This window comes from Typopeltis vanoorti, chromosome 18 (assembly GCF_054136105.1).
Source record: "Typopeltis vanoorti isolate ZY-2024b chromosome 18, IOZ_Tvanoo_1.0, whole genome shotgun sequence".
In the NCBI taxonomy this organism is placed as follows: domain Eukaryota; kingdom Metazoa; phylum Arthropoda; class Arachnida; order Uropygi; family Thelyphonidae; genus Typopeltis; species Typopeltis vanoorti.
Window position 1 is genome coordinate 98,743,321 of NC_143566.1, and position 11,854 is coordinate 98,755,174.

Sequence of the window (11,854 nt, forward strand, 5' to 3'; positions counted from 1 at the left end):
GGTCTCTGGCTGACTGGAGTGCGTCAGGCTGCTTGGATATCTGGGTGAGCATCAAAGCAATGACAGACAGGCATAATAATACCAGTCTTCAAGAAGGGAGACCAGAGAGATAGCAGTGTTGAATTTTAAATGAAAATATTTTTACTAAGAAATATCTCATTTAGAATTTAACAAGAAAAAGAAAAAAACTAAAAGGAGAAATACTTGTAAATAAGTGAAGTTACCAAATTTTGGTTAAAGAATTGTACTAATACAAAATTTTGTAATATTAATTAAAAGTGAAAAAAAGGTCATTTTTTTGTAAAAAGATTATAATGTAAGAAGTTTCTCTTTAAGATATATGTCAGAGCATAATAAAGAAGGATCAAAGTCCATTAACGACAACCTCGGATAAATTGTAGCCCATTGTGCGCGTGCCATTGTGCGAATGGCACGCGCACAATGTTTTTTCCGGGAAGACGCAGCAATCGTATGGAAGATTCCAGAAAGATAGGAATGAATCAGGAGTTGGGCAGAAAGTTTTGAGTGAAAGAGGGCACTAGAGATACGAAGTATAAAATGGGTTTGTCCCCCCCCCCCCTGCATTCAGGGCTTTTTTTAGGATTTTCCATCGGGAGTTGCTGGAGTCAGGAAGAGTTCCAGTTCGAGGTCTAGTCGATAGCAGGCAGATATTCTCTGTTGTTTCGCGATGTCGGGCGGAAGGAATAGATGAAGAAATGTTAGGTACCTTTCCGAGTAAGCCTGAAGAAACTGGCCGCCACATACGTCCACGTGGATCGATTCAATCCATGCTGTTTCCAGTCAAGAATGCGATGAAACATCAGAACAAAGAAGGCCAAACCTAGCCGTGAGTTATAATCACTAAGGATGAGATCGAACATTCGGAGGGAAATTATAAAGAAAGGATACACGGAATAAGTTACAGGAATGTGGTAATGTAAAACCCTTTATAATTCCTTTGTTAAGAAAGAACGGAATAATGTGTCATGGAAGAAACTAGATGTTAGGTTATATAACTCTAAACTTGTATGAAGAACTATAGTGAGATTTTAGTTACCCGTGTTTAGAACCAAATAGCTATTTCTTTAATATTTGTCTGAATGAGTAGTAGTTAATTTGCCATACGTAATGATCTATAGAATTATCGATGTGAATGTTTTAAGAATATGTGTAAGATAGTAAACATATTTAAGGGATGCTAGCTAGAATTTTGTGTAGTGAAATGAGCCTATTCTTAGATGTGATATGTGAATTACAGTTGATATGTCTAACCATATAACTTGGGATAACTCTATTCCTATTGAATGTTTTTATTGTAAATGTGTAATCTTTTGAATCTAATAAATGTATCTTGATTATCTTAACCTGTTTTGTGCCTTGATTCGAATCCAATGCACCACTTGCTAATATTTGAATCTGAGCAAGAGAGACCACGACTGCAATCTACAAGTGTTTTAAGAGAGATAGATAAAACTGATATAAGAAGTAATTAATAGATTGATTTACTTTGTATATTTTCTGAGGGTTACTTTTTGGTTAAAAGGAATTTCTAACCTAGGAAGCTGGCTGGCACAGCTTTTACAAATAAATATTGCCAGAACCCGATTAGGAGGTAACTCCAGACCATTATCAGACTCTATTCAAAAGTCAATCCTTTATCAATTTATTTAATATACGTAATCATTCTAAGAATTGGCCAAATTGTGTTAATAGATTATAATGGTGAATAAGATAAATAAGATAAGTGATATAAGCAGAAGAACACACATAATATAAAATACCAAAAATAAATTAAATATATGACAGACAACAATATAACAGCAGCAACTATCGTGACATCTCTCTCTGCTCAGCCTGCCTAGGAAAGAAGGTGCAGGAGCATAGTTGAGCCAAAGCTCCAGGAAGAACAATGTGGCTTTCATCCTGGTAGAAGCACAACTGACCAAATCTTCAGTTTAAGGTAAGTCTTTGAGAAATCTTGGGAATATGCCAAGAATGTCTACACATGTTTTGTGGACATGGAGAAGGCATATGACCGGGTTCCTCGAGATAAGCTTTGGCAAGTAGTACAGGAGCATGGAGTGGATGGCCAACTATTAGCTACCATCAAGTCCCAGTATGAATGCCCGGAGTTTTGTGTCAGAGTAAACGGCACAAAGTCTGAACCTTTCATGGTCTCCATTGATCTCCGCCAAGGGTGTGTACTGTCACCCCTCCTTTTCATAATATTTATGGACTGGATTGATAGGCACAGCTGAGGCAGTGAGTGTGTCAGAATTGGGAGATGTAGCATTGGATGGCTGCTTTTTGCAGATGACCTAGTTCTGCTTAGCTCTTCCACAGATGACATCCAGCAGCTAGGTTTGTAGCTGTTTGTGCAGAAGCTGGGATAAAGATCAGTGTGGCCAAAATGGAAACATTTGTGGTCTCAAGACAACCATCCCAGTGCACTCTACATGTGAGTGGAGAAGTTTAAATACCTTGGGTCCATATTCACGAGTGATGGAAAGTGGGACGTAGAGCTAGATACTCGAATTGGCTCAGCAAGCGCAATATTGCAGGAGCTTGGCCGTTCGGTAGTACTGAAGCGGGAGTTAAGCCAGAAGGCAAAACTGGCTGTCTTCAATACATCTTCACCTATGGTCACGAGAGCTGGGTAATGACTGAAAGAATGCGGACATGAATCCAAGTGGTTGAAATGAGGTTCCTGAAAGGGGTTGTGGGGCTGACGACTCGACAGTCAGAAACTCTGCAATTCGGGAAACCCTCAATGTCCAGTCTAATTCTTCTGTTACAATAATGAAATACTGTGAATTGGTATAATCAAAAGAACTATGGACTTGCAGAGCATGCTATCAACACTAAATATAGAGCTTATTGAAACAAGACCAGTCCTTCATAAATGTCATTTCTTCATAGAATGTCTTTATAAAGAAAACCTATAAAACTTTACTTTACTGTCCTAACTTAAACAGATCTGATTAACGGTGTTTCTTTTCAACAAAGTCCGAAAGTTTTTCAAACATTGCCAACACTTTCTTTATCTCACTTGAAGAGATAAGCACCTTTGCGGTTATACCAATCTCCTGCAGAATCTTTGTGTGTTGCTGCGTGTGTAGTTCCGTCAACTCCTCCATCGTCAGTTCCTCAGGATGTGCGGCGACAAGGTCTTCGATGTCTCCTTCATCCACCTCCAGGCCCATGGACTTTCCAAGGGAGACAATCTCCTCCAGCACTTCCTGTTCAGGTCTAAATCGTTCAAAGTACCTTTCAGCCACAGCCTCAGGCCACAGCTTTTTCCATGCAGAGGTCAAAGTCCTTTTTATAACACCCTGCCAGGCCATATCAATAATTTTGAGGCATATGACAATGTTGTAGTGGTCCTTCCAGAACTTTCGAAGGGTGAGGTTTGTGCTCTCTGTAATATGTGTGGTAAAACGTTTCTTAAAATTGGAGATCACCTGTTGGTACATGGGCTGTAGGAATAGGGGTGGTGTTGGGTGGAAAGTAGAGAACCTTTATAAAGCTGAACTCCTCGAGGATGTCGTCCTCAAGGTTTGGTGGGTGGGCAGGAGCATTGGCAAGGACGAGAAGGGCTTGCAGGAGTAAGTCACTGACCTCCAGGTATTCCTTAACGGCAGGACCAAAGACAAAGTTGACCCACTGCACAAAAAACTGCCTGGTGACCCATGCCTTTGGGTTTGCCCTCTGCATAACCTGCAGTTTTTCTTTTAAAACCTTGTGTCTTGAAGGGCTCTGGGATTTTCTGAGTGGTATACGAGCAGCAGCTTGATCTTGCAGTCGCCACTCACATTTGCACACAGTGCGAGGGTCAGCCTATCCTTCATGGGCTTGTGACCTGGCATCTTCTTTTCTTCTGCCATTATGTAAGTTTTGCTTGGCATCTTCTTCCAGAAGAGCCCTGTCTCGTCACAGTTGAAAACTTGTTGGGGGTTGTATCCTTTGGCTTCGATCAATTCAGCAAAGGTTTTTACAAATTCCTCAGCTGCCTAAGAATCAGAGCTTGCTGCCTCACCATGCCTGACAATGGAGTGAATGCCGGTCCTTTTTCAGAAATTTTCGAACCACACCACCCGACTGGCTTTGAACTGCTCTTTTGAAGCCTCCTGTGCTGAAGTATCTGGGGTCTGCTGCAGCAAATCTGTGCAAATGGCTCATGCCCTCTCGCAAATTATAGTCTCTGTCATGGTGTCTCCTGCGAGCTGCTTCCCTGTCAACCAAAAAATCAGCAGGTTCTTCATCGTTTCATAGACAGAGTTGCGTAACTTTGAAATAATTTTAATGCCCTTAAACTGGAGTTATAGCCTTTATCGATCCTTCTGCTTCAGAATAGTACATATCGTAGAAGTAGTGCGATCATACTGCATTGCCAAGTCTATTACTCTTACACCTTGCTCATGTTTGTCTATTATCTCACACTTTAATTCCATGGATATCACCTTTTTCCTTTGCTCACCACTGTTCTTTACACTCACCTTCTTTGGACTCATGGTTATACGAAAAAAATTAGCTAAATAACGTGAAGGAGGTGACATCATCATATAAACCTTGCTAAATTTATTTCAGGATGTACGGAACACAGAGACTTGGCTTTCTGATTGGCAGACTTCTGCCCTTGTACCTATTCCTAAAAAAGGGAAACAGCAATAAATGTAGCAACTATAGAACAATAAGCCTTATTAGCCATCCAAGCAAAATCCTGTTAAAAATATTATTGTCAAGAATCGAAAAGAAAATAGAAAGCAGACCATCAGATGAACAAGCAGGTTTCCGGAAGTCCAGAAGTACACTTGACCATATTTTTACAATACACATAGTAGGTGAAAAATACATAGAACATAACAAAATAATTTGTCACAACTTTTTTAGACCTTAAAAAAGCTTTTGACTCAATATGGCATGAGGCATTATGGAAAATTTTAGAATATTATGGTATAGACAATAAAATCATTAGGATTATTAAATCTCTTTACTCCTCATCTGATATGAGAATTGAAATTAAAAATTACAACAGTGAACCATTCCGAGCAGAACAGGGGGGGATAAGACAGGGATGCATCTTGTCCCCTTTTCTTTTTAATTGTTTTCTGGAATATGTCATAGATGAAGCTCTTCATGAATATAACACTGGAATAGTAGTTGGCGGACTAAGAATAAACAACTTACATTTTGCAGACGATATCGATCTTCTGGCAGAAAGTGAAGAAGAATTACAAAGATAACCAGCCGCATTTTCAAAACATTAAAAAAATATGAATTATACATAAACCTGCAAAAAACAATGATAACCTCAAAATCAGACATTGAACCCTTAAAGATACAAATTGACAATAAACAAATTGAGAATGTAAACAAGTTCACTTATCTAGGAAGCACGCTGAGTCAAGATGGTCGCTCCAAAACCGACATTAAATACCAAATTGCTAAGGCAACTGTGGTCCTACATAAGTTAAAACCATTGTGGAGAGATAACAGAATTGCAATCACAACCAAACTAAGACTAATTGCAAATAAAATACCACCAATAACCGCGACAAGACCCACTAAAATATCTTAATATTTATTGGCTATCGAGCAATGTATTGAAGAACACAACCAATACCAAAGTAAGACCATGTCGAGGTTATTGGTAGTATTTTATTTCTGAACTAATACATAACCGAGATAAGAATTTGGGAACCCTTAGAAATGACACTGGATCCAAAACATTAAATATAAACCCAAATATCAACTTACTGGAATACATCCTAGCCATCGTTAGCCAAGCACATGTATATGAATGCGTAAGCAGGCACAACATACTCAATAATGTAACGCACAATGAGAAATTTTTTTAAATCATCACTCTTGTATAACTAGATTGGTTGTTACCTTTGTTAATTTCTACTATTTAGTCTACTAGTTTTCGCTTTTATACCTGAAGAAATCCTATGAAATTTACCAACCAACGAGAACACTAAAACTAAAATAATCTAATAAAATAAAAATCAGTGACTGAAAAATCAGACTACATACCATTGCGATCAAAATACAGAAACTTCTTTCGAAAAAGGGTAATTTTGTTTTTAGTTCAGCTATCGTGTTCAGTTATCAGAAATTTTCAGATTAATCGAAATCAACACTTCCAAAATCATGATTTGTTATTGTAGCTATAAACACAATTTACACACAAACATCCGAAAAACAATCCAATAGCACATGTACAACGATTGCGGCAAACCTGGCGGGAAATTCTCTAATCATCGGAAAAGATTGATTAAAGGAAGGTTAAGAAATATCGTTGTTATTTTATAGTCAAGTAACCAAATATTTAATATTAATAATAATAATAAACTTTTGTTTACCTGATTGTAGAAGTGGCGGGTGCATCTACTGCGCTAGACCTCCCGATAAAAGCTGTTCTTTCTCATTTCAAATCTATAGATGAACTTTTCCAACCCTTTCTTCGATCGAAAATAAAAGGCGATAGCAAATTTATTTTATATATTATTATTTGCCGGCCTAATTGGCCGAGTGGTTAGCGTATTCGCTCTCCAACCGAAAGGCTGCGGGTTCCAATCCCGCCGTGGGCGTGATTGTGTGTGAAAATACTAGTGGTGGTAGATGGCGTTGTTGTGAATGATGATGGTGGTAGTTGTGGTTCGTTGTAGTTGGTAGACTGAATTGTGAAGACGGAGAGTTGTAGAGTAGTGCCCTCCTTTGATGAGTCGTTGGACTCCTTGGAGACGTCTCATACTAATAATTATCATGGAATCTTTAAATGGTTTTTTCAATTCAAGGAGAGTTAGCTGATCTCTTACAGCCATACTAGGGTTGTTTCTCTTAGAAACTTAACCACAAGCATTGAACTCAGAGAAATCTGAACGTTCTGGACAATGCAATGTTTCCTACTTTGTGGTGTTTCTATGGAATTGGCCATGGTCTTTTTCAGCAAAACAATGTACCATTTCGTGTGATTTTCTTTCTTGACTACTTGTATAATAAATATAACACTTTTTTTGAAGGTTAGTCAAGTGAGTTTTAATTTATCGTCCTACATGTTTCACCGATTTTTGCTATCGGCATCTTCAGGTAATACAATTGGTAAATCTATATGAAGGTAACAGACTAGGGTTTTAACTGACAGTTCTAATTCATACAAAATTAGTATTGTGATTGGAGATGTAATAATACTAATTTTGTATGAATTAGAACTGCCAGTTAAAAACTTAGTCTGTTACCTTCTTACTAATTGTATTCCCTGAAGATGCCGATAGCAAAAATCGGTGAAACATGTAGGACGATAAATTAAAACTCACTTGACTAACCTTCAAAAAAAGTGTTATAGTTAATGTACCATTTCGTTAGACTGCTTCTGTTGGTGTAACTGCGTAGTTTGTGGACATGAATGTCTCCACACTTGACTCCACAGAACTTTGATCTCAACCGTATTGAACATCTGTGGGATGAACCGGAATGTCGGTTTGGGTCTGTCCCACAACATATCCCTATCATATCCACAACAGTCCAGGACCTCATAACATGCCTACAGGAAGAATAGTCCAAAATTCCCGTTAATCCCTATCGTATGCTTGTGCAAGTCTGTTCATATCATCCTGTAAATATGGTCACCATCGTTATTGATTCTTGACCTACCTAATTGTATATCATCTCCAAACAACTGAATATTTTCTCTGAGGCACAAAATAAATAGCACTGTCTCAAATACAGAACCCTGTTGCACTTCACTAGTCACTAGCCTATGTCGGGTATCTGTTCCTGAATAACCTGCTGTGAAGAGTCTATCACCCACCTGCTTATCAACATTGCCAATTTCCCTATACCCATTTACTGCAATTTATGTATCAGAATTACAGCGGTATCATGTTGAATGTGTCTGCCAATTGCAACAGTATAATAGGATAGTAATTACACTTATACAACTCAGCTGTCACTTTATTATAAAATATGAAAAAATTACTGAAGCATGATCTACCTATATGCTGCCCCCATACAGTACCCCATTCCTTTTTTTTTCTTTTACCAACTTCCACAATATATTGACCACCACTTCTGAAGTGAGAATTGGTCAATCATTTGCTACTTTTGTCTCAGAACTATTTTCCCTTCCTTCCCTCGGGACTGTACCATAGCTGAAACTCGGATTAACCATCTAGTCTAAGGCACTACCCATTTCCTGCCTGGCACATTCTCTTAATATCAACCAGCGATATCCTTTCCAAATTTATAGTTGTATTTACATTTAGATTGTATAATATCCTATGTACCTCAGCTTCCTCTACCCTTACATCTACATTAAGCCCGGTAAAGTCTGTTACTGAAATATCTTCATCTAGATGATACTCATGAAATGATTAGTCAACAATTCAAGTTCTTTGCTTCAGTCATCTGCTTACCATCTGAATTCATCAAATTCATTCTACTATGGTTATTCTTTCTTTTACTTGCCGCATATGAAAAAACTCCTTCGGATTATACTTTACTTGGCTTTCTCAGCTAATCTCCTATACTCCAAGTTTGCTTTCCTTATCATACCAGTCACTGATCTGGCTTGTGCTGTTCATGGATATGCTGGCCGCCTCTCTCTTTGAATCTTTTTCATTTCAACTGATGCTTAAAATAATTGTATTAGTTGGTTCATTCAGGTTGTCATTTTCTTCTGATTATCAAATTAGTTTGTAGCCGCATCACATTTGGCTTTGATTCGCTCATGAAAAAAAGTTAAGAATTTAATCTTACTATAGAGGGCCATATGGAATCACTGTATCCCCACATACAGAAAAATGGATTGAGGGATGAATATAAATGATTGTGACAGTAGTATAATATAACAGCACAATAAAGTGAAGGTAATATAAAATTACACTCCTGTTTTATATTATAAAAATACTCTTTTGTTTAGCTGTTCAAAAAAAAAAAAAATCAGCTAACGCCTTTTTATTCCCGTATATACGGGAGTAGGCGAGGCCATTTAGCCCTATCTAACTTTTGGAGACCGAGTGGGCAGTTCAATCTCCACTGGTACCCAATCAGAGACAGATGGCCCAAGGCTATCAGTAATTAAGCGGTACGCAGTGAAGAGAGACGGCTCAAATGTGCCGCCATCTCGTGGTCTCTAACCCTAACACAATATATTTAATGTCTGAAATAATGTGGGTTCTACGGTCGATTTTCTTGAGTTTACAGGACGAAAAACCCGAGTTTCCGGGAGGAAAAACCTGCTTGCCCGTGCCAGAGATCGACTAACTCGGGAACCGGTCGAAAAAAGGCTTAGAAAAATTTCCTCTAGTCGCCGACTAGACTCGAAACCAAGACTTCCTTCGTGCGGCCTAGCGCGGTGGTGTGCAAACGCCACATCCACTGAGCTACACAGGCTATTTGTTTAGCTGTTTAAGTTGTATATTTTGGTTAGTTTATAATTTACATTTTTAGTTTTTAACCTGATTAGGATAAAATAGATTCCAACAAAATTATCAATAACAATATACTCTCCAACTCTGCAGAAAAACTACGAACATTATCACACCAAGCCCTCTGTCCTCCACCTTGTTTTATTGTTTCTGTGTAAATAGCATGTATCCTTTAGCCTAGTGTTTCTCAATCTTTTGTCTATCGCAGACCAGTTAAATCTCAAATAATATTTCGTTGCCCGGCAATATAAAAAGTACAAAAAAACATATTTAAAATATTCATCATGTCATAACTTATAAAGTAGGTATATAATAATGACGAAATAAACATACAAAATTTAATGGCTTCTTTATTCTTGCTCCCTTTCAACATTTACATCAAGGTGTCGGTTGCAAATTTGTTTGCAACCGGACCAGTCAAATTTCTTCGCGGACCGGGGGTTGAGAAACACTGCTCCAGTCTATTTGCTTGTGTGCAGGATTTAAAAAAAAGAAAGAAAAAAAAGAAAAGAAAAAGAAAAAAGAAATAAAAAACCTGTCACAATTGTGGCTAAATCAACTTCATCTAAAAATAAATAAATAAATAAAATAAACGTAGGTTCTTCTCTTCACAGCGAGAATCGAAATCAGGCCTATTCCATTCACCTCTTCCAATGGCGATATGAAGGCGTTTAGTAAGAGCATATCAACAAATCACTCTTGCCATTGAGTTCGCTTCCATTCTATGAAACACTCAATATTTAGCCTCTCATTTTTTTTTCAGTTTGTACTACAAAATGGATATCTCTGCCTCAGACGCAGGTGTAGCCAAATAGATTGATAGATATATAAATAACTTCCCAAGGACAATGCTTCATCGATGATACAATCTAGGGAGCGAAGTTAGCTTATTTCAATATTTGGATGGTTTGTGTGAGGACTCACTTTAGATCATTCCTGAAGGGCTCACTTTAGTGAGTACCGGCATGGCAAACCCGAGGTACCAGATGCTGGACCATGCCTTACTTCATGTAATATACATCTGTTATATTATTCTGTAAACTGGTCTCTCCCCCTTCTTTCCTTCTTTCTCCTCTCTTTGCTCCTTTCCCCGATGATATTAGAGTATTCGATGGCTGGGGTGAATCTTTCCTATCTTCCTAAGTCATTTCGTGTTATGCAGCCACCGAAGGAGGCAAGCTAGCCTCAATAGGTGCCGGTCCCAAGCCTGGATAAATGGCGAGGGTTAATATCAGGAAGGGCATCCGGTCGTAAAACTTCACGGCCAGCTCTAGCTATGATATGAGTCAAAGAGAAAATGATATAAGGGCTAGGACGTATCCCTTAAGCGACGAACAGCCACATCGCCCTGCAGCTGCGAGAAGTGGACGAGGGCTACCGCATCAAGGGCGGGTGCGGTTAAAGAAGCGATCCCAGCAGGAGGAGCGGATGTTGGGAGTGGGAACACTGAATGTTGGAAGCATGACTGGAAGGGGAAGAAAGGTGGCAGACATGACGAGGAAGAGGAATTTGACATTATGTGTGCAGGAGACAAGGTGGAAAGGGGGAAAGGCAACGGAACTGGGAGATGGATATAAATTGTTCTACTCTGGAGCGAATAACGAGGGAAGAAATGGTGTAGGAATTGTGGTGTGTAGCAGAATGAAGGGCGAAGTATTGGAAGTGGGTAGAAGGAACGACAAGATCATGAGAATGAAATTGGTTCTTGGAGAAGAGCGGGTGGTCGTATTATGTGTATATGCCCCACAAATTGGCTGTACAGCAGAAGAGAAAGATGAGTTCTGGAACGTGTTAGATGAAAAAATGAGGGAAACTGGAAGAAAACGAGATGCTGATTGTCGGAGGAGACTTGAACGGATACATAGGGAGACAGAACAGAGACTGTGAAAGGGTGCATGGTGGCCACCGAGTGGGAATGATGAACCAGGAAGGAGAGAGGGATGTGGACTTTGCAGTAGCGTTTAATCTGACAATTGTGAACTCGTTTTTCTACAAGAAGGAAGAACATTTGATAACATTTAGGAGTGGTAACAACAGTTCACAAATTGACTACATTTTGACTAGAAGAAAACATGTTAAGGTTGTGATAAATTGTAACGTAATTCCAACAGATCAAGTGCACAGCAAAACCGACTGCTGTGCGCACTTTAAAATAAGATCGAAGATAAGAACCTCTGGAAGCCATGGGATGAAGACAATTAAGTGGTTTCACTTAAAAGAAGAGAGCACGAGGAATCGTTTAAGGGAGAGGGTGTTAGAGATGATTTCGGATGGACTGGAAAGTGTATAAGATTGGTGGAAACATAATTCAAAAGTAATCCTGAGCTGTGCATTCGAGGTGTTTGGTGAGACATCTGGAAGGATTAGAGAGCAGAAGGAGGGTTGGTGGTGGAATAATAATGTACAAGTGGCAGTGACAGCTA

At 38.8% G+C, this 11,854-nt stretch overlaps 1 protein-coding gene across 1 annotated transcript in view; it reads right to left on the minus strand.

The window, feature by feature from the left end:
* The window catches only part of LOC150096980 (translation machinery-associated protein 16), an 85,938-nt gene extending 79,715 nt beyond the window's left edge, over positions 1 to 6,223 (minus strand). The window contains exon 1 of the mRNA XM_090407966.1: positions 6,037 to 6,223. Coding sequence (XP_090264092.1) covers positions 6,037 to 6,039 — 3 coding nt within the window. The 5' untranslated portion in view covers positions 6,040 to 6,223. The remainder of the gene's footprint in view (positions 1 to 6,036) is intronic.
* Between the last annotated feature and the right edge of the window lie 5,631 nt (positions 6,224 to 11,854).